The 23,600-nt window shown below is 42.7% G+C and overlaps 1 protein-coding gene and 2 long non-coding RNA genes across 5 annotated transcripts in view; 1 reads left to right on the top strand and 2 right to left on the bottom strand.

Annotated features, from left to right (window-relative positions):
• Positions 1–9,376, bottom strand: part of LOC119567052 — a 49,508-nt gene extending 40,132 nt beyond the window's left edge. For both annotated transcript variants that reach the window (XR_005226742.2, XR_005226744.2), the window contains exons 1-2: positions 9,240–9,376; positions 3,132–3,681 (exon numbers count right to left, since the gene is read on the bottom strand). This is a non-coding gene — a long non-coding RNA (uncharacterized LOC119567052). The remainder of the gene's footprint in view (positions 1–3,131; positions 3,682–9,239) is intronic.
• On the top strand, positions 8,245–11,129 carry LOC114020111 (transcription cofactor HES-6). Of its 2 annotated transcripts, XM_037908832.2 has the most exons (4): positions 8,245–8,481; positions 8,664–8,750; positions 8,856–8,937; positions 9,164–11,129. In XM_037908832.2, exons 1-4 carry the CDS (start codon positions 8,398–8,400, stop codon positions 9,607–9,609), a joined length of 699 nt encoding a protein of 232 aa, XP_037764760.1. In that variant the 5' UTR covers positions 8,245–8,397; the 3' UTR covers positions 9,610–11,129. The 2 variants fall into 2 exon arrangements, with proteins under 2 accessions (XP_037764760.1, XP_037764759.1); XM_037908831.2 differs by having other exon boundaries at positions 8,247–8,481; positions 8,664–8,937.
• Positions 11,130–11,894: 765 nt separating this feature from the next.
• On the bottom strand, positions 11,895–21,658 carry LOC122461738. Its single transcript, XR_006283881.1, has 3 exons — positions 21,099–21,658; positions 12,426–13,816; positions 11,895–12,161 (listed from the first exon to the last, which is right to left on the bottom strand). It is a non-coding gene; the product is annotated as an uncharacterized LOC122461738 (long non-coding RNA).
• Between the last annotated feature and the right edge of the window lie 1,942 nt (positions 21,659–23,600).

Here is a 23,600-nt window from a genome sequence, read left to right as displayed (position 1 = left end):
TCTTATTGCTTTCTCCCATGCCACCCTGTAGGGAGGTGGTGGAATCTCCTTCCTTAGAGGTCAGGCTTGACAAAGCGCTGGCTGGGTGATTTTGTGGGCGGATTAGTCCTGCTTTGAGCAGGGGGTTGGACTAGATGGCCTCCTGAGGTCCCTTCCAATGCTGATATTCTATGATTCTAACTGTCTGGTATGAGTGCTTGAGGGATATTGATCCCTTGTCTCATCTGCCAAAACAGCAGCCTCTGGGTGCTGGTGAGTCTCAGTTGACTGGGTCAGTTTGGATAAGGAACAGGAGAATCTAGCTCCGCACAAAAGTTTTTTAAACCACTTCCTCCTTAATTCATTGAATTGAACTTGTTTAGCATGATAAAGAGCCAAGAGTTGCTGGAATTAAGTAAAGGGTAATCAAATATTTCACCAGTCTAGGCGAATATTCTAAATATTGTGAAGCCTTATACTGGGAAGACATTTGATCGCACAAACAGAATAAACTGTTCCTGCAACTGAATGTCACTCACAAGTGCCTTGGAACATTTGGCCTCAGCATTCCAGCCAGCAGCTTCCTAAACACCCTCATTATCTTCCCAACTCCTCAGGTGCTGCTCAAGCACATCACCCCCCTTCCTTCTGCTTTCCACTTTTCCCCCTTACTCACTCCCTGTTTTGTGCACTCTGGCAAACAAGACAACCAATGGAGCATGACTGGCTTAACAAAGATTTCTGCAGGATTCCGAGATCCCAAACAGGCACTTTTTGATGAGGGTTAGAACTTAAAACATAGTTGTAGTATGCTAAGTCAGTGGGTCTGAACAAGGAGTCCGGGGCCCCCTGGGGGTCCGCGAGCAGGTTTCAGTGGGTCCACCAAGCATGGCTGGCATTAGACTCGCTAGGGCCCAGGGCAGAAAGCCAAAGTCCCACCATGCGGGGGGAAACTGAAGCCTGAGCTACTTAGCTTTGTGTTGCTCCCTATGGCGTGGGGCCCTGGACATGATATCTTGATATCCCCTAACACCACCCCTAGCTTTTATATGCAGAAAACAGTTATTGTGGCACAGCTGGGCCGTGGAATTTTTATAGCATGTTGGGGGGCCTCAGAAAGAAAAAGGTTGAGAACCCCTGTGCTAAGTTACTTTCCCCGAGTGCTCAGGCACTATCATTTCCTGCTGTATTTAAGGCTTTTGCTGTTTTTTTATAACATCAGGTGTCCCTTTGAAATGCCAGAGAATAAGGATTGTTCGGACATTCGTTGGTAAAACCAATCTCTGATCAACGATAAAAAAAAAATGAACACAATCTCAGGACTTCCTGTCAATGGACAGGACAGTCTTTTGAATGCCACTCATTATTGAGACTTCTGTGTACCATCTGGGGAACACCGTGATTGCTGCTAAAACTGTATCCAAGCAAATGAGATGGGTGGGGCAACCTTTGTGGCTTTGAAAAGGTCAGAGGACCCCACAGCCCACACCAAAAACACTCAGCCAATCCGGTTTGTAAAAACGAATGGAAAAAACTCAAAGAGTAGCTGAATGGAAAGCAGGGAAATTTATATCAGTTAGGGTTAATGTTCACACTGCTGAAAGTGGAGGGACTGATAGCACTAGAAAGACCCAGTATCAGCCTGGGAGGGACCGCAAGCTTCTCCATACAGCTCTTCTAATGCACATTTTTCATACCCTACAACCCTCTGTTATTCCATGTTCTTAGGCTGCTCCACACTAGATGGTTTAGTGATTTGGACTACTCTTCAGTGGAAATGAGGCTGAGGCCATAATGCTCATTTCATTTGTGTTGGGAGCCATCTTTTAAACACCAAATGCCAGAGGTGAAAGGTCTGGAATCTCTACCACCTGCACAGTTTTTACGTGTTAGCATAAAGGTCAACTGAGTGACAGTAAAATGATGTCTAGGGAGCAACTGAGCATCAACTTAACATTTACCACAATTTATACTATCCAGCATGAATGTTACTAACCTGTGCTAATCATATTCACAACGGTGACATGTCTTAACGCCTATATGACTGTACAATACTCGCTTCCAAAAACCACTGGATTTTGCAGTGTTGCAACCTATTAAAAAAACTACCTCCTGAGGAGTTTACAGTTTACATGCATCATTGTTTTGCCCTGTGCTATGCTGATATTATTAATGAAGAATTTTGGTTACCCCCTGAAGGTTCAGACTGTGCCCCATCCATGCCTCAAAAGGTGCATTAATATCAGGCATACATTTTTCCAGTGGTTAGAGCCCCTTCAACTGCACTTCATGCCTAAAAATGTACATGAGACATGTGGGTATCCAATGGAATCATGTACTTCTCCATGAGCTATCGCTTATCCTTACCCCTTAGTCTGTAGTATTAATACCATTGGCTCCATGACAGTGGCAGTAGGATGAGCCTTACATAAAGGTGTCTTGATGCCAGGGGTCATTGACTACAATACATTATTTTAAAATAATTGAAAACAATAATTATATATTTTATATACAAGTATATTCTGTATAAGTAGTCATGTTTGAATTTGTATAAAAATGCACATGCCGCTAAAAATGCTCCCAAATCACAGCCTGTCTCGCTTAGCTACAAGGAGCTTCTCCCTTAACTGCAGTAGTATTAAGGTTTACATCTTTGTGGGCTACAAGCTCTAGTAGGTGATAATTCCATGCTTTTGGGAAGATCTGACATTCCATATGGGAGAGAGAAGTGGTAAGCTTGTAAACTTAGCCATCCATCCACCAGCTGTAATATCTGGTGTATTAAACAGCCTGCAAAGAATTTCGATAGATAATAAATGGACTGTGTACTACAATTTCCTCCAGAATTTCCCACCTAAGAGAAAGGAGTTAGAAGTGGTGTTGAGGAAGTCTTCTTCCATTTGATTCAAGTCGATGCTCACATTCAAATGTATGAGGTTATCTTGAATTGTTCTACCTGATTTGAATTGTTCTACCATTTAAAGTGGCACAAGAATGTCACATTTTTCCTATAGAAGAAGCAGGTATCCTGCAAAAACTTCCATATAGTGCCAACTGACAAGTACAGTAATACTCTTGTATTTCTCTCTCTATATTTAATGTACAGCAAAATCAGCTCCAGCATTTGACAACTGGTACAGCTATTGTCTTACCTGTAACTTTTCTTAGAGGTTACAGAAGGCTCCACTCCAGAAAAGGTGCCACTTCAGTGCAATGTTATCATCAGTTCAAGTCAACTGTAAAATTAAATTAAAATGTAAGGTAATATTAAACTATTATCAGTTGTATTGAGGGTTCTTAAAAGATTTCAGATTGGCTCATTTATTTGTTTTATTGCTCATTCACTAAAGAGCATATACTTTACAATCATTCCAAGCATGGAATCTCCATTGATATCATTAGAATTTCCACGCCGACTGGATGTAGATAAATGGATGTCAATAAGGGCCTGCTCTAAAGCCCACTGAAGTCAATATAATACCCCCACCAACTTCAATGGGCTCTGGACCAGGCCGTAAATCAGAAATAGATTAAACAAATCTCTCTCCATGTTTTTTGGTTTGTCTCATATCTTCTCTTCCGATTTTGCTAGTATCTCCTCTCCTTTTCTCCACAGCTTCTCTGGTCCTCTGGGGTGCAACTTCCAATTAGTTGGACATGCAAAACTTTTGTGCTGCTGCAATTGTGGAAAGCGTGACAGAGCTATTGAAAAAAAAAGCTGTCTCACTTGTCTATCTTAGGTTTCTTGATTTCTCAAGCACCCTGGAAATCAGACTTTTCACTCTGAACTTGCTATTTCTCATTGCTCCTAAATGTGCAGATGTGAGAAAGAATGAGAAATTATACTCAGCACTTTTTCAGTGTTTTTCATTATAAAAATCATTTCCAAATTAGTTGAGTATCACAGCAGCCCTACAAGTAAGGTTAGTGCTATCCCATCCCCATTTTACAGAAGGCAAAACTGAGAGGTAAAGTGGCTTGCCAGAGGCAGAAGCAAAAGTCTGTGTCAGAATCAAGAGTAGAATTCAGGAGTTTCTTTGGTGATCCTTCAGACACGGAGCATCCCATTAGCTAGGAATTTTTCAGATTAGTTTAATAGATCAGCACTAAGGGCCTGATTTTGGTTTTATGCTGGTTTTATGTCAGTGCAACTTCGTTGCCTTCACTGGAGTGATTTCTGAATTATACCAGTTTAAGTGAGAGTAGAAACAGACCGTAAATTATTTGTACTGACAAAGTTGGGGACTGAGACTGCTCTCACAATGATGTAAATCAGGTATAATGTCACTGAAATAAGTGATAGGTGAAACAGTCACTTAATATTTTAATATAGCAGATTACAAATGTTAAGAAAAGCTAAATGTTGTTGAAAGAAAAACCTGCTTGTAGTGTCCTTTTGGATTCCTTATTTGTTACAAATTAAATGCTTTAGATTATATGATTTATACATTTCTTCTACTTACTACACCGTGCTCACTTTGTATCAAAATTAAAATCTACCCAGGGAAACTGTAGTAATTAATTACTTTACCGTATTTCGTATCCATGGTTATTTTGTACCATTCCTCCTTGCTGATTACCTTTTTTTCCTATTATCTTAAATACAACTAAAATGGGAAGTACTATAAAATTGCCAGTCAGCTGTGTTTATAAGCATAAACTGTGTCTGTCCTGGCCCAAAATGACATTTGTGAACACTCTGCACTAATTGTGTCAAAATCAGACTAATCCTGTTTGAACTCAATGCACGTGTGCACACGGTAGAGTGGAACTACAACAAGGATTGATTTAGCCTGATGTGCACCAAAGTTCTCATAGATGATTCAGATAAGATTTTCCCAAGTGCTCAGAACTGGCCTAATTCTGCTCCACCTGGAGTCAATTAGGCCAACACTGAGCACTTTGGCAAAGCCTGATTTTCACTGGTAGAGGAAGAGGAGAGTTGACCAGAAGTAGAACAACAAAAATAAATATACTCATGAAAATACATGCATTAAAAAAAATCTATTGTGAACCACAACTTGAGAAAGAGTAGCCTAACTGTACATCTGGAACCAGAAGCTCTTAAATTGATACTGACTTCTGCTTATGGCCTTGAGCAGATTACTTAACCTTATAGCCCCAACTTCCATATGTGTGAAATGTGGATAATTCCTATGTTATATGGCTATTGTGAGCATTAATGTTTGTAAAGCATTTTGAAGATGAAAAGTGGTCTTTAAGTATCATTGTCATTAAATGTAATAATAAATCTGACTAAGGGCAATCACAGAGACAAGGTGCGTGAGGTTTTATTGGACCAACTTCTGTTGGTGAGAGAGATGAACTTTGGAGATTACACCGAGCTCTTCTTCATGTCTGTGAAACTTCCTTAGAGCGTCACCACTAAATACAAGATGGAACAGATCTATATAAGCATGAAAATTTGTCTCTCTCACAATATACATTGGTCCAATAAAAGATATTACCTCACTCACCTTGTTTAATACCCTGGGACCAACATGGCTACAACAACACTGCGTAGGAGCTATCATGTTCTTTTTCAATGAGTAGGACAGTATGCAATAGACTATATGGAACAAGTCAACTGTGCCAAACTGTGAATGATGACCAATACAAGGAAGAGCCATATGCACACACTAACACACACAAGTATGAACATATGTCTCCCTGTAGGAAACAAGTGAGTGCTTATAATAAATACAGCCACAAAGAAAAAGTGATCAGGGATGTAAGTGAGAAACGTTAGTGGGTATTTACAGCATTATCTGCAATTATGCCTTTCTCAAAGGGAGTGTATATGCCATGCATTGTATGAGCACTCCTTCCCCTTTTGGCATGCTTACAAAAATAGCATGTGCTAGCAGCATTCATGAACTCAACAATGAAAGTAGCATGAAAACCCTAAAAATGCACTGTGGGGGTGGTTTATGGCAAGATAACACTAGTAGTACAGAGCAGAAATGAAGAGAGTTATGCAGAACACGTACACAGAGGCAGGCAGATACATATACTTGCATATATCTATGCATTTGTCTATCTGTGCCTGGCTCTGATGTTGATTACACACACAGGAGATGCGTCTCATTATCTTGGCGAGTCAAAATATGACATACATTACCAACAAGGAAAAAAAAGAAGGAAACAAAGAAGGGAGAGCGAACACCTGTCGCTCTCCTTGGGGACAAGACCTAATGCTTTTATTTGATTCAGTCTGTTGAGGGGACTGCAGCTGCCAACTGTCATCAGCATCAAGTTACATTCACAAAGCCAGACTATTTCATTCTTTAGGTTAAGGAACAGAAGAGGCAACAAAATCCAACAAGGAAGGGAGGAAGTTTTCATCGTGTTGCAAATACATTGGATCGTGATTCTTTATAGGGTTTCAATTTCTATCTTGATGATCAGTCTGATTGTTGAAGCACACACACACTGGTTCATGCTAATTGCTAAATAATTCAAGTACTTAAAAGAACAACATCGCCTTTGGGGATGTAGGATGAATTCTAGAAAATGATAACTGTTAGACGTTCATGGTATATCCTGGAAGATTTGCTGATAACAGTGGCAAGTCTTTTATGGGATTCTGATACTCTATGTTAGTGCCAAGGATAGTAAAAACCCCTATAAATAATAGACAATAATCTGCAGTAACAGTAGATCTGTGTTTCGGTCTTTCACAGGGATTGTACTGTGGTATTTTATTGACCACTCCTTGTTTCCCCAATAAACACTGTAAAAGAATCAAAGATTTAGAGAATTATTTTTATTACTTTCTTAATTTTCCCAAAATGAAGAGGAAATTAGAATTTCAGAACATATTTCCATGTTCCTCAGAATTTGCTGAATGCATATTTGACACTATATACAAAAAAAAAAGTTTTCCTTTCTATTTACTTTGTCTCCTCCATAACTCATGCAGGCTGCCCCTTCTCCAGAGAGATACCTCAAAAGGAAAGAAATGTAATAAGGGGGTCCTTTGAAATCTCATCTTTTCTCTTGTGAAGTTATTCAACTTCTCCTACTTAAATAGGAAGGCCTGAATTCTGCCCTTAGACTGATTTATTTGGGCATTACATACAAATACCTCAAGACAGAAGTTAGTCCTCCAAAGAAACAAAAAAACATGTTTCACTTTATTTAGAGTGGAGTATCAGGTATTAGCCCTACATATGTGAAGCAGTGAGTGTAACATATATCATAGATACTACACTGTCCAAAAGGTACACATGGAAAGTGGTGCACATAAACTTTTCACTGTCCTACTTTCTACATTTCTCAGCTAATGGTGCCAATTACTGGACATGGGGGAGTAATGCTTCCCCCCCCCCCCCATGTTTTTGCATTTGCTCAAAGTTCCATAGACTTCAGACCTGGGAAGGCCCCCAATGGCCCATTTTTAAACAGTGGTCCCATACTAAATCAGTACAGCTGCTACTGGTCTGGTCTGGAGCATTGCTGGAGCTGCATGGTGCCAATCCCATTAAGTTGACTGGGTCACCTTTCTGGCCAGATGGAACGGTGGGTGGGGCAAATTTCAGGGAGTGGGATTGCAACCTGGGGCACGAGGTCACATCATCACTCAAACGTGGCCCGGTCACTCTCTGCTCTGTCCAGACAGACGGGCATCGGGGCCAAAGGGTGTTGCATCAGGAGTCTATTCCAGTTGGGTGGAGCACAGAGGAGTCTACCAAGAACTTGACTCCTGGCAGCACCAGATCATGCAGTGTTCAGGTAAGAGAGGGAAGAATCCCTGGCCCAGGGAGACCGGAGGTCCATGTAGATGGGGTGGGAACTGGAAATTGCCCCCTCCCCCATGAAACATGTGAATTGGTGCCAGTGTTCCCATCCCTTATCACACGTCTGAGCCTCCCTTAGAGCCCTGGGCGGGGATTACAGCCCAGCACCACTCCCCTAGAGTTGAGATTGAACCCTGGGTACAGCCGGACTCTCTGTGTGTTCCCAATACACCGAGACAAACACGGCTAAGTGAGTCCCAGTACACAGGAGACAAAAAAAAAAAAAAAAAAAAACAGGCAGGGAAGGACCCCAACCAACACCATCCAGCCTGGGGCATCCTGCCCTACCCCAGCCCTCTCACCCCCCTCCCGCTGCACTGGCGGAGGCTCAGAGCGCCCCTGGATAGACAAAGCGCCCGTCTCTCATTGGTCAGTTTGCCTAACGCTGAAGCTTCTCCCGGCTCGGCGTGACCAATGGGCTCATTGACATGCAAATCAGAGGCTATAAGTAGGGCCGGGGAGTGGCGGCGCCAGGAGGGGGCGGGGGAGAGGGCCGTGGGGACGCTCGCGGGCCGGCTGGTGCAGAAGGCCGCCCCTGTGCACCGCTTGCCAGCTGCTGCCTCCTGCGCCCCTCCCCCATCCTCCCCCCCAGCCCGTGGTGTCTGCGCCGCGCTCTGCCATGGCCCCGTCCTCTCGGCCCAGCAAGAGCCGGCCCAGCCGGGAGGAGGAGGATTTCTGTGACGCGAGAGGGGGGGACAGGAAGGTGAGCCGGACCCGAAGGGGTCCCAGGCAGGACCCCCGGGGGGGAAGGGGGGTAGAGGCTGCAGGACCCCCGGAGGGGGGTAGGGGCTGCAGGACCCCCGGAGGGGGCACTGGAGCCGCGGCCTGGCCTCAGGGGGCATGCGGCAGTCGGTGCAATGTGTGTTTCCCCTTCTCCTTCCCTAGGCCAGGAAGCCGCTGGTGGAGAAGAAGCGGCGAGCGCGGATTAACGAGAGCCTGCAGGAGCTGCGGCTCATCCTGGCCGACACGGAGGTAGGGCTGCGGCAAGGGCGCGGGAGCGGGGGCGCCGCGCCGGGAGCCGGGGGGCCCTGGCGCGGGGCTGATCGCTGTCCTCTCTCGCCGCGCCCCGGCGGGCAGTTTCAGGCGAAGATGGAGAACGCCGAGGTGCTGGAGCTGACGGTGAAGCGGGTGCAGGGCGTGCTGCAGAGCCGGTCTCTCGGTGAGTCCCCCTCGGGCACGGGAGATGCGGGGGGGGGGGGGGCAGCTTCCCTCTGACGAGGGGGCTGCAGCATCCCGAGAAGTGACGTGCCAGCCGTGCTGTGAAGGGGGAGGGGTTGGCATGGCCAGAGAACAGGGGTGCTGGGGGGAGGGAAGGGGCTCCCCCCCCCCCTTTGACTCCAGCTATGTGTGTTTCCCTATGGGTGTTGCTGCTGCGGCTGCTGCAGAAAGTGACAAGCTGCACCGGGAGGCTAGCGAGCGGTTTGCAGCCGGGTACATTCAGTGCATGCATGAAGTTCATACCTTCGTCTCCAACTGCCCGGGGATTGATTCCACCGTCGCTGCCGAGCTGCTGAACCACCTGCTGGAGTCCATGCCACTCAACGAAGGCAGTTTCCAGGACTTGATCGCGGATGTTTTGTCAGAACCCTCCATCAGCCCCTGGCCTGGCAGTGAGGGGCTCTCCCAGCCAACGGGGGTGTCCCCTGCTGCTCTGAGCCTGGCCAGCCCCCCTTCAGCTCTTCTTTCCCCTTCCTCCAGTGAAGAGACCTGCTCAGATCTGGAAGAGACAGAGGCTGAGCAAAGCCCGGCCTCCCCAGCTGGACTGGACAGCTCCAGGACACACAACATGCCTTCACCTAGCTTTTCCAAATCTATGTGGAGACCTTGGTAAATAAAGAAACTATACAGGAATCAACAAAGATCTACCTAATAATGGGAGAATACTTGAGCACTGTGTTCTCCTTACAGCCATTGGAATGGACAGGGGCTTTCAGAGGGTGCATTTGTGTGTCTAACATTACTGTATATCGGGACTGCATAGATGGCACTCTTACACTGTCAGACCCTGACAGGTTAATTGTTAAATGTGTTAACATTTCATCTATTTGTGTGTGAGATGTTTTGTAACAATTGGATTGTTTAGGAGAGTTTGGGGTGTGAGGGTGGGTAGGGAGGAAAAGAGATTTTTTTGTAGCAAAGCTCTTTGGTGGATGCACAGCAGTATTTCACAGCCTTGTCTCTTTCTCTTGGCCCTTATAAATGGCCCAAATATCACTCCCTTTTTCTATTAAGAAAAAGCCCTTGTACATTTTATATCTTGGTGGTTAACTCAATGAGAGGTATAGGACTTAAGTGTGCATGCACAATTTTAAGAGTTATAGTGATAGTAAAGATCCCTGAAAGGGATTGGTGTGGTTAGAATTTTTATTATTTAGTGGTCTAGAATCTTGCCTTCAGTGAAGGAAGAGTAAACTAGAGATCAGTTGGAATTAGACAAACATTGAAAATATTGGTGGCAGGGTGCCTTTTAGAAATGAGTGTTTTATGCACATTTTGCTTTTAGCACATCTGAGTTTATTGTGACTTTATGTATATTAGGGTGTCAAATGTTTTATTTTTAATCTTTTTAATAAAAAAATATTGAATTCACAAAGGATTGCATGTATTTTGGAGTGTGATACACTTCTAACCACTTTAAAATTAAAAATCCAGTTCCATACTGTTTGCTGTTAAATTTGTATCTGTTGTGGACACACTGCTGGTAATTTAGCACTTAGTTCTTGTACTAAGCATTGTTAGCTCAAGTATTGGAATTTGAATGTTTCTTTTGTTTAATACTGAAAAATGCTTAGGCTATTATTGAAGGGAGCAATGTAGTTGTGTTGTTGTTTGACTTTAGGACACTAAACTTCCTAGGCATGGTTACATGAATGCCATTCTAAAGAAACTGCTCTTAACTTGATTTCCCCAAGTAAGTCTCTTTTTGTAAAGCTGTAATTATAACTTAAGTACTAGGCAGATGCTTTACTTGTGGCTTGACTTTACCTGTACATTTTTTCTGCTGGGGAATGACAGGTGTTGAAAAGAAGTGTGTGAAATAGAATTGAAAATTTTCTTCAAAAAGGAAATACTTCCAGTGACTTCTGGAGCATCAACATTCCTGTATACAAGGTCATACACCTCAATGTTCCTATTTTTGGAAGATATAGGCTATTTATGCTGTGATATTACCTTTCACAGAGCTGTCATCGTTACAGGAAAAGTATTGTGAAGTTGCTTCCTTAGTACATGGAGGTATTTGAGCATAGAACCAGCTAGGAGAGGAAGCAAAATAAGTACATGGGGACTAAGACATGTAACTTTCCTTTGTTAACGACCCTATGGAACAATAAAATCAGATATCTAAATTATTGGTAGACCTCTGCTTTGTAACTTTCTTTAAATTATCTGATGTGGGTGTTTTTTCATTCACAGCTGGGTACAGAGTTGTTTGTTTTCCCCAGTTGTGCTAAAATTCTCGCCTGCCTTTGAACTAGCAAGAAGGGCAATGCTCCTCAAAAGGGAGGTGAGAGCACTGCCTGTAAAGACCTTTCTGCTTTAGGGAGGGAGGGTGGTGTTTTGATGTGTAAATGGAAGCAGTGGCATGGACAGTTCAACTAAAAGTAACACCCAAAGCACAAAATGACATCTCCTGGAAACTGGCATTTCACAGAGTGAATGCAATCCCAGATTTGCTTAAAAAAAAAAAGCCATTGCCCTCCAGTAATACATTCATTTTGAAAATTTTACTCTCAGCCTCTGCTCACTAGTACTGATAACAATGCATTATAAAGATAAATGTGTATTATCCTGCAACATTAAAAACATTTGGCCCTACTTTTAGCCTCTAGCAAACAGTTTACTTATAAGATTTTCTCAAGGGGAAGGTAAAACCACAGGCTGTTTCCTCAACCCATCACCAACAAAAACGTTCAGCATTTTAAAGCCCGAGGCCAGGAATCACCAGCCAGCAGGGCACAGAAAGGGAGACCTGCACTAATCTTTCTCAGGATGGGTAGGAAAGGGAAGACCGAAAGCTAACCTGCTCTAAGGCAGTGAAGTGGTGTGCATAGCGCCCCCTGCAGCTTAAAGCAAGCATAAGACATAATTGAGCTTAGGTTGCATGCACTTGCCTGAGTTTAGAGATTTAAGTCATCACGAGACACTTGGTGAAGTCCTGTGCGTTAATCCGTCTCAGAGCATTTTCACCATCGATCACACACATCCAACAAGCCGCTCTGGCAGTGGTTGTCCTCAAGCTCCTCCAAGTGTACAGCTTGTGCGGAGATTCCCCGGCAGCAGGGGAAGTGTTCCGAGTCTGTGGGAAGTGCAGCAGCAGCAGCTCAGCTTGGTTTCATTTCCATGAGATGAAAGAGACTCTTGGTTAGGGCTCTTCTGATGCCCCTGTGAAAGCAAAGTGCAAATCCTGACACTTCCACGATGGAAACACGGCCAAGAGACAACATGAAAAATGCCAGCTTCGGTTCAGCAGTGGATTTTGTGGCTAGCAATAGTCATTCTCCACCCCCCTTTGTAAATGACACTGTAGATCGAGGGTAGAAGGCTTTCCTTTATAAAGCCTTGGAGAAGGGAAGCTAGATGGTAAATACTGTGATTCCCTAGCTATATATACCCACTGTATTTATCTCTCACACCCATATGCCCTACCTTCTGCATTTTGCTGCAGCTGAAGAGAGAAAGCACTGCCTGGTGCATATTTAGCCCACTCCGGAATGTTACAGCAGTGGATTGATGGCTTTTTGTAACTGTCGAATAATATAACTGAATACTCTAAAAAAGAAAAAAGGAGTACTTGTGGCACCTTGGAGCTCATGAAAGCTTATGCTCAAATAAATTTGTTAGTCTCTAAGGTACCACAAGTACTCCTTTTTTCTTTTTGCAGATACAGACTAACACGGCTGCTACTCTGAAACCTGAATACTCTAGTGATTGTTGCTGCATATTTGTTTTTAGCGGCACTGAGGGAGTGACATACTAGCTCCATAGCCATGCAAGTCCCCAGTGTGCTTCTTAGATTGTGTTAGTGGAGAAGCTGTGTCCACAATGAAATACACAAACAGCGGGAGGAGGTTTTAGTTTTAGGTATGTTAACTAAGGGCGTCTGCTCTTTTAATAAAACCAGAACGCCTGGGTATAAATAATATTAACAGAAACCAAGTGTGTGTACTCCGCCCTTCCTGGAGGGAGGGAAATCTACTTGTCTGTTCATAATTCTCAACAGTGTTTTAGTTCTAAGAAAAATCAGCTAGGCCCAAGCAATACAATTAGTCCCAAAAAGTGTCAAAAGCATTTTAGAAATGTGCTAAAATAGGGGATTTTTTTAAATCCACAAATTAGGTTCACAGAAAGTTTACATCCTCTGATTATGTGTTGCTGGATTTCTAAATTTGCATTTCTGTACCTTACTGGAAAGGTGTCAGATGTAACACTTTCCTGACAAAGGCAGGAAGAGGTGAGCATTGGGGAGGGAAGGAGGTTTCCAGCAGCTCTGATGGAAGGGGGAAAACAAAAAAAAAAACAAAAAAAATCAATGCAGCCCTTTTCAAGTCCACTCACAGAAACTGCCTTTATTCTTTTCCACTCCAAAGTAATATAAACACGCTCTCTGATCTGACACCGCACCCCATTGTAAAAGGAAAGAGAAGCAGCCCACAAAAAGAGGATCTGTTGTTTGATATGCAGTTGAAGGCTTAGATAAGGATGGACTCATTCTCTCTCCCCCTTCCAGTGTATGTTAGTTACTCACACCTGTTGCAGGGAAGAATTGGCCCCTGGTAGAGCAGGATAGTGCTGATGATTAATGAGCTAGGCATGATAGTGCTCATGATTAATGAGTCAAACATTCTTATAAACATAGTGGCAATACCATCAAATACTTTTGAGCAACTGTATCTTGGGTAGGATGTAGAACTTAGCCATCACTTAAAGGTTCACAATCAAGGTTATTATATTCTAAATTTGACCTACCTTTTCCTTATTTACATTAGCCAATGTGTGTAATTCTCCAGTTTTCCCCTCCAAACAGATGCTTTAATTCTCTTAATTAAAAATAAAACAAAGGAATTAAAAAAAAATCAAAAGTCAGCAGGCCAGTACTCATAAGCAGCCCTAGACAAACAGACCAGGATGAACACAAACAGCCAGGAGAAAAAGACAAATCCAAACAGATTTCATTTCAAGCTTCCCAGAAGTTAGTCCAACAATATCAAGGATTAAGATTTTTAAAGATATTAAAAGTGTTCTGATAAGGAATATAAACCCTTATAATTGATTTTATATGCATGGTTTATTTTTTAGCCAGAGTGCCTTCTATGAAAAAAAATACAGGAACTATTGGAACTCAATCCTGACATCTGAAATATTTTTTCTCCTTCAAATTCTCCCTCAAAACTCACTTCTTTCAGGAAGCCTTTCTGTTACTCATGGTTGGTATTACAGTCATGCCTAGAGGCCCCAGTGAAAATGGGGCCTCATCGTGCTAGGTGCTGTTCAACACCCGCAAAAGACAGTCCCATAACATCTAAACAGACAAAGGGTGTCAGAAAAATAACAATTATTCCCTCTGTCCAGATGGGGACCTGAGGCACTAAGACCTTGCGCAAGGTTGCATAGGACACATTCAGCAGAGCCAGGTATTGAACCAAGACCTCCTAAGGCCATGTCTACACTACCCACTGGATCGGCGGGTAGTGATCGATCTATCACGTCTAGTGTAGACGCAATAAATCGATCCCCGATCACTCTGCTGTTGACTCCGGAACTCCACCACGGCGAGAGGCAGAAGCAGAGTTGACGGGGGAGCGGCAGCCGTCGATCCCACACTGTGAGGATGCGAAGTAAGTGATTCTAAGTCGATCTAAGATACGTCGACTGCAGCTACGCTATTCTCGTAGCTGAAGTTGCATATCTGAGATCAATCCCCCCCCCCCCACCTCCAGTGAGTGTCAGGCCAGTACCTTAATTACAAGGTCTTCCTTCCCCTGAGAATCTGACCTTGCTTTCCTGCACCTGAACAATGGTTCCATATACTATTTATACATGGTCTGCTATGGAGTGCCTGAGCCCAAAAACCCTTACACAGATAGTCCTTGCCCAAGTAGTTGGGCCCACTGAATTCATTTACCTTTAAATGTAAGCCAAATAGGCTGTGTGCTCCATGGGCAGGGCTTGGACACAGTAGAAAAAAAGACACTCATTCATTCTCTGTGACTGTACCTCTATATACATCATTGGTGAGACTGACCCTGGAATACTGTGTAGAGTCTGGTGTGCACGTTTTAAAGAGAATGTGGAAAAACTGGAGAGGGTGCAGAAAAGAGCTACTGAAATGATTCAAGCACTGAAGAAAATGCTTTACAGGGAGAGACTTAAAGAGCTCCAGCTGTTTAGCTTATCAAAAAAAGATTGAGAGGTGACAATTACTGCATATAAATATCTTTGCAGGGAAAAAATACCAGGTACTAAAGGGCTCTAATCTAACGGAGAAAGGCAGAACAAGAACTAACGGCTGGAAGCTGGAGCCAGAGAAATTCATTAGCTTCTCTGCAATGGCCTTATCTTCCTTGAGTGCTCCTTTTGCACCTTGACCATTCAGTGGCCCCACTGATTATTTAGCAGGCTTAAGAGGTACTAAATCAAGAATTGCCTCTCCCCACGTGGATTCCAGGACAAGCTACTCCAAGAAGCAGTTATTAATGGCGTCTAGACGTTTTTTTATCTCTGTATCCCATCCTGAGGTAACATACCCAGTCAGTATGGGGATAGTTGAAATCCCCCATTATTGCTGGTTTTTCTGTTTTTGTAGCCTCTAATCTCCCTGAGCGTTTCATAATCACCATCACAGTCCCAGTCAGGTGGTCGGTAGTATATTTCTACTGTTATACTCTTAGTAGTCAAGCAGGGAATATGTATCCACAGAGACTCTATGGTACAGTTTGATTCATTTAAGATTTTTACTATATTTGACTCTTTGCTGTCTTTCACATATAGTGCCATTCCTTCACCAGCAAGCCTACTCTGTCATTCCTATATATTTTGAACCCTAGTATTATTGTGTCCCATTGATTGTCATAGTTTCACCAAGTTTCTATGAAGCCTGTTATATCAATATCTTCATTCAATACCACGTGCTCAAGTTCACCCATCTTAGTATTTGGACTTCTAGCATTTGTATACAAACACTTATAAAATTTGTCAATAGTTAGTTGTCTGCCATTATGTGATGTAATTGAGTGGGGCTGTTTTTCATTTAATTGTTTCTCTTCAGTTCTGATCTGTACTTTATGAGCATTTGTCCTCTCCTCTTTACTAAGATATAGAGAATCCCCTTTAATAAATCCTCCCCTGAGGGATGTATCTGTCCAAATTATATGCTCCTCCACATCTGTCGGCTTTCCCCCAGTCCTTAGTTTAAGAACTCCTCCATGACCTTTGTAATATTACACACTGTCACTTTGGTTCTATTTTGGTTGAAGTGGAGCCCATCCTTCCTGTGTAGGCTCCTCCTTTCCCAAAAGGTTTCCCAGTTCCTAATATACCTAAACCCCTCTTTGGCAGGAGGGATAGCTCAGTGGTTTGAGCATTGGCCTGCTAAATCCAGGGTTGTGAGTTCAATCCTTGAAGGTGCCATTCAGGGATTTGGGGCAAAAATTGGGGATTGGTCCTGCTTTGAGCAGGGGGTTGGACTAGATGACCTGCTAAGGTCCCTTCCAACCTGATATTCCACGTTTCTCTTCCCAACAGCATCATCTCATCCAAGCATTGAGATCCTGCACTTCTCCCTAAGTGGTCACAAAAATGCTACAACAGAGGTCCCGGACTTTAATCTCTCACCCAGCAGCTGAAACTTGGCTTCCAGGTTCTCCTTCCTTTCACTAAGTCATGGCTACCTATATGTACCATGACCACCAGCTCCATCCCCGCACCTCATTTAAGTCTTTCTAGTTGTGTCAAGAGGTCCGCAACCTTTGCTACCAGTTGGCAGAACCATATGGTGAATTGCCTATCATCACAAACCCAACTATCTATATTTCTAATCCCCCATTACTATTACCTGTCTCTCTCTAATAATTAGGGTCCCCTCCCCCAGAGGGGTATCGTCAGGGCGAGATGATACCATGACATAACCTTGAAGGAGGGTCCCACTCATTAGTTTTAATTTAGATATGACAAAATAAAGTTAATCTAGGCTGAAAATACATATTTTTTCCTTTGTGTCTGAGAAAATGCAAAGACTAAGTCTTTCTGTAAGAACTAATGGAGTTAGTAATCATGGTCATTCCTCTGGATCCACAACTAGGTTACAACTTTTTTTTTTTTTTTTAAACCACAACCAAAACAATTGATCAAAGGCTTCTGGCTTTTTGTCTGGAAAAAAACAAAAACAAATTGTAATTAATTTTTTAGTTTGTGGTAAAAATATTGTTTGAAATTTTTTTTTTTTATTTTAAATTTCAGTTTTATTTATAATCAAATTTTATTGAGGTTTTAGGGGAAAGAAAACATTTCAGTTTCCCTATGATGTAAAGCAGTAGGGATTTTTTGACCAGCTCTAATTTCAAAAAAGAAGCCTTGCCCTGCCTTTCCTCTGATACTAGTATGCTCTTCTTGATATGCCAGGGAAGTGGATGGGGGGTAATCAGCATAGGTAGTTTGAATCTCAGTTTAGCAAGGCAAGGTAGCAATTCCTCATTTATGCTATTTGCTTTCTTTCCCCTTGTGCTCTCATCTCTCTCCATTCCTTCTGCTAGGATATCATTCACCTCATACTACTCTGGTTGCTCAGACACTCCAAAACTGATCATAGAATCACAGGGTTGGAAGGGACCTCAGGAGGTCATCTAATCCAACCCCCTGCTCAAAGCAGGACCAATCCCCAACTAAATCCAAGACAAGGTTTTGTCAAACCTGACACCACCTCCCTAGGTAACCCATTCCAGTGCTTCACCGCCCTCTTAGTGAAAAAGTTTTTCCTAATATCCAACCTAAACCTCCCCCACTGCAACTTGAGACCATTACTCCTTGTTCTGTCACCTGTTACCACTGAGAACAGTCTAGATCCATCCTCTTTGGAACCCCCTTTCAGGTAGTCAAAAGCAGCTATCAAATCCCCCCTCCTTCTTCTCTTCTGCAAACTAAATAATCCCAGTTCCCTCAGCCTCTCCTCATAAAAGTCATGTTCTCCAGCCCTCTAATCATTTTTGTTGCCCTCCGCTGGACTCTTCAATTTTTCCACATCCTTCTTGTAGTGTTGGGCCCAAAACTGGACACACTACTCCAGATGAGGCCTCACCAATGCCAAATAGAGGGGAATGATCACATCCCTCGATCTGCTGGCAATGCTCCTACTTATACAGCCCAAAATGCCATTGGCCTTCTTGGCAACAATGGCACACTGTTGACCCACATCCAACTTCTCGTCCACTGTAACCCCTAGGTCCTTTCCTGCAGAACTGCTGCCTAGCCGCTCGGTCCATAGTCTGTAGTGGTGCATGGGATTCTTCTGTCTTAAGTGCAGGACTCTGCACTTGTCCTTGTTGAACCTCATCAGATTTCTTTTGACCCAATCCTCTAATTGGTCTATGTCCCTCTGTATCCTGTCCCCACCCTCCAGCATATCTACCTCTCCTCTCAGTTTCGTATCTGCAAACTTGCTGAGGGTGCAATCCACACCATCCTCCAGATCATTTACGAAGACATTGACAAAAACCAGCCCCAGGACCGACCCTTGGGCACTCCGCTTGATACTGTCTGCCAACTAGACATGGAGCCATTGATCACTACCCATTGAGCCTGGCGATCTAGCCAGCTTTCTATCCACCTTGTAGTCTATTCATCCAGCCCATACTTCTTTAATTTGCTGGAAAGAATACTGTGGGAGACCATGTCACAAGCTTTGCTAAAGTCAAGGAATAACACGTGCACTGCTTTCCTCTCATCCACAGAGCCAGCTATCTCATCACAGAAGGCAATTAGGTTAGTCAGGCACGACTTGCCCTTGGTGAATCCATGCTGACTGTTCCTGATCACTTTCTTCTCTTTGAAGTGCTTCAAAACGGATTTCTTGAGGACCTGCTCCATGATTTTTCCAGGGACTGAGGTACATTTTTGTACATTTGGCAAAGCATTGTACCCAAAACAAACAAACAAAAAAAGGCCAGGGGTTTTTTTGGGTCAGAAGTATGATTTTTAAGTTGGTTCAGTAGTAACACCAAAAATAATTTAATCATTAACATGAGCCAGCGTAAAGAAACAGGAGTACTCATACTTGTGCATACTAGTTACTGTATTAAAAACACACAATGAAGAAAATAGAGAAAAGTGTGCTCTGTGGTTACTAGATGTGTCAGGGAATTCCCCCCCGCCCACTTCTTTGTTCTACTTGCTACCCTAACCATACAAACATGTCAAAGCATAAAGTACTTTGTGCCCCAGCTGAAGGCAAACACTGCCTGACGCTTTGCTGAAGAGTAACAAGACCTTAATGCAACACAACACTAAGGGCTAGTCTATACTAGAAGTGCTACATTGGCCCAGCTGCACCACCGTAGAGCATATGGTGAAGACACTTTATGCCAAACAGGAGAGAGCCTATCAATATAATAAATCCATGTCTGCAAGAGGTGGTAGCTATGTCAGCAGGAGTAGCTCTCCCGCCAACATAATGCTGTCCACTATGCTGGTGCTTAGGCTTGTGTAACTAACATTGCTCAGGAGGGTGGCTTATTCACAACCTGAGCAATGCAAGTTATACCAAAGTGATAGTGTCAACCTGATCTAAAGGTCCCTCTGGTGGACAGAGTCTGGTCTCACTGGCAGCAGGTCCCTAAAAATGGTCTCACTTCTGAATCCTTCACGCTATTCAGTGATTCATAGGACTTGTGTTATGCCTGCTGCATGCAGTGCATCAAAAACAAGGATACACTACCTGCTTAGTCAGGCTGATTCAGCACTGAGAAACATTTATTCTTCCTCAAATGTAAGAGATCATTGGACTAGAATCAGCAGCCTGATGACTTGCCACGTAAGCGGCTCCCTCTGATTGCCCTAAATTGTTAAACCTTCTCCCTCCAGAGTTATTTTGCAGCTAACAGATGCATGTTGGACAGCATGGACTGTAAAATGCTTGGAAAGCTCTGTACTGTTAATAGAGGTGGAACTAGTGCGCTCATCTTTTGTAAGCCATTGGTTACACCTGGAGTCTTAAAACAAAAAGTTAATAGGGAGGATGAATTCAATCACATCAACTCTTCCTTCAGTGAGTGGCAGGAATGACCATTCTACACTTCAGTTCCTTTAACAAGTGCCATGATAAATACAAGTGACTAATGGCTCAGTTTTACAAACTACTGTTTAAGTTAAGTCTTTCTCACTAACTCCATTAAAGTAAAAACCAGACAGTATTCAAAGCCAGGGGCACTGGCAAGTTGTTCTCATACACCCTGTGCATTCCCAGTGGAAATGCTGTCCAGTGCCACAACCCCAGCAGGGTGGAGGGGTAAACTATTCAACGATTATCTCCTTCAGCAGCAGATCGAAGGTATTTTTGAGGCTACATTGGTAAGTGCTGGATACACTGTTGCATACAGGATATTTTCTGAAAGCTAGGTATGATGTGGCATGCTGTTGAATGCTACTGTTGAAGAGGTGGAGCCCATCCCATTTAGCTGTCTCACCCAGAACAGACCAATTTGGCAACGGCACACACAGAAAATGGGCAAATGGTATTACTGAATATGAACGTCTTCCTAATATTTAGCAGCCAGAGTTGAAGTCCTCCAATCCACAGCAGTTATCTGTTGGCTAAAACTGTTCTGTTTTGAAGTAGTTTGAAGCGTGGGGCAGACAAAAATAAATTTCTATTTGGAACGTGGAAACATGAATTGAATCAACATTTCCATGTTCAATTAAAGTAATATTTCATTTGAACTCCTTATTTTAAATTCAGGCCATGCATCTATGAGGAGAATCTAGCTCTAAATGCACAAAAAAGAAAAGTAACCCCCCCAAATCCAGCAGTACTAAATCAGGTAATACAAAAGAAGCAGCTGTAGAAAAAGAAGAACAAATGAAACAAGAGCAAAACAGCCTCCAGCAAATCCAAATGTGTGTGAACAGTGACATCTATAGGCCACAGAGAGAAATATTCCAAACAGGCTATTGCTGTAGTCTGCAGCTTAAATTATTCCCAATAGTTTACAATGTAAAGAAAACCACCCATCTTTAATGCTGTCAGAGGAGAACATGCCAGATGTACTTCTTTTGACGTACACCCACCTCTCACACAACACAATCCACACTTCTGTAAGAATTCTTCTTCACCTGTCAGTCAGGGTGGGCAGCTTCTGTTCTTTGTCTCCAAGCATTCCTGTTGAGTGTGTCTTCCAAGCTCACTCCAAAATTTGTCCTCCTTCAGTGTTTTGCACCATCTTTTTCTGGGTCTTACCCATGGTCTTTGTTCTAGGAGTACCAGATAATGTACTCTCTGGGCAACATACACCAACTTTTCTAAGAATCAATACACTCTAGTATATAAAACTGCAGATATAGCATCAGAAGCAGAGATAATACTGGAAAGCAGCCAATATAAAGGAAAAGGTATATTAAGTTTAACTATATTATGTATTCAGGAAAGTAATGCTTCTTGAGAAATCTTCGTATTTGATTGCATTGTTGCTTCTTTAAACATTTGTACTCTTCCCCTTTGCTACCTACTTGCAAATTATGCAGCTTGTAGTGCATTTTCCTCATTCTTCCACTGTACATTTGTGTATTTATTTTAATTATAAGTGACTCCTATGCAGTTTGCAATTCTGTGGATGATTTGATGCTAATAAAGGTTGGTATACACGTCAACATTTTAAGGCATTTTGCAAAGTCTGAATTTGTAAAAAGAAAAGGAGTACTTGTGGCACCTTAGAGACTAACCAATTTATTTAGCATAAACTTTCGTGAGCTACAGCTCACTTCATCGGATGCATTCAGTGTATTTTCCACTAATGCATCCGATGAAGTGAGCTGTAGCTCACGAAAGCTTATGCTCAGATAAATTGGTTAGTCTCTAAGGTGCCACAAGTCCTCCTTTTCTTTTTGTGAATACAGACTAACACGGCTGCTACTCTGAAACCTGAATTTGTAAAAAGGTACATTGCCAAGTTAGTGCTTTGGTCAGAGAACAGTAATAATTTTCTGGCTCCAAAGGAGTAAGTTTGCAAATTTAGGCCCTGATTCTACAAACACTTAACACAGACTTCAGTGGGACTTAAATCCGTCCCTGTTCAGCAAAGCACTTAAGGGCATGCTTAAATTCTCTGACTACCATGTGTCCTTTTTCTGTCCCTGATCTAGCAGAGACCACCATTTCAAATTAAAAAAGGCCTTTTCTGAAAGTTACAGTTTGAACTTCATATATAGTGCCTGCTTTCTGATCCTTAAATGGCACTTTTCCAGCAGCAATTCCATCTCAACACACCAGGAAGGTAAATTGTCAGTATTAATCTAACAGAGGGGACAGAGTGGGCAAAGCACCAAAGTGTTTGAAGTCATATTGTGCCAGTGGCAGACAAAACAGAACCCAGGATTCCTTGCTTCTATTTCCCTTTTCTAAATCTCAGTCACAAATAGCTCTGTGACGAGTTGTCTTAAAGGATATTTTCTTCATGTTCCAAATCCAGCAGTGTCCACATCACAACTACTGCTTTTCAGATACACTGAGTTCTGTCTTGCAGTCACAAAGAAACGGTCGGGTTGCAGGAGCAGCAGCGTGCACTGTCAGAACAACACTCCGGGTAAAAAAGATGGGTTATTCCACATTCCGTGGACAGTAATAATTACTAACAAGTTAACAGTCACCAAACACACTTGCGGTAAAGTCTATGGAAAAAACAGGAAAGGATTAGCGACTAACTGAAATTGAGCACAAGTTTTGCACACATGCTCAGTGTGTGCAAGTTACTATTCTTTGGCTTCATAGCCTAGTACAAATATTTCAGTCTCTACTGCGTCCGGAAAATTTTGATTTTGAAAATATCTGGGTAAAATATAATTTCATATTTTCATTCCTGGATGACTTTACTTGCTTTAATGTGTCCTGGATCTCTGTTTTAATATGGTATCTGACTTTTCACATTTCCACAATACAAATCACTACTCTCTCTTCCCAATTATAGAGAATTTTTATACATCTGATAAAAAGGCCTGTGACTGTTACCCAAAGAACCTGTCAAAGTTACCATCAATCTGGCTACTGTTCAGCAACCTGTGTGAAAGATGGTAATCTCAGTCCACAAATGCCCACAATACAAAAGCCATCACCACAATTGGCACATCGGTTTGTCGGTTTCAGGGAAGACATCAAAGTAGGCCAATTTATCCTCACACCTAAGCAAGTCCCTGACTAAATGGGGTAACCTGGGGAATCCTGCACTGCTGCTGTATGGACTGTACTAATTCTGGATAAGCTAACTTTGGTCTCCACAATTAATTTTTATTTATTTATTACGAGGAAAGCTCAATTTACTTTAAAAGAAAGCACTGAGCTCAATCTAGCACAATTGACCCCTAAACCCCACCCTTTCAAGCAGATAAACCAAATTGCACTTTTTTTTTTTTTTAAATTGACTTTTACCTTTGTGTGGCTTTTGGAAACCATATTAATTCTCCCTGATACAATGGGTTTCTTTTGAAGAACTATAGGACTTCAGAATTCCCTTATACAGTAGACAAATACACACTCCGTTTTGGTCAATGCGGAACTACCCTTTGCTTTAAGGTTCTATGAAAAACCTTATATGTCTACCCCTTTCATAGAGCCTTTTGTAGCAC

The sequence above is a fragment of the Chelonia mydas genome, chromosome 9 (assembly GCF_015237465.2).
Source record: "Chelonia mydas isolate rCheMyd1 chromosome 9, rCheMyd1.pri.v2, whole genome shotgun sequence".
Classification (NCBI taxonomy): domain Eukaryota; kingdom Metazoa; phylum Chordata; order Testudines; family Cheloniidae; genus Chelonia; species Chelonia mydas.
This window is presented reverse-complemented; position numbering and strand designations above follow the sequence as displayed.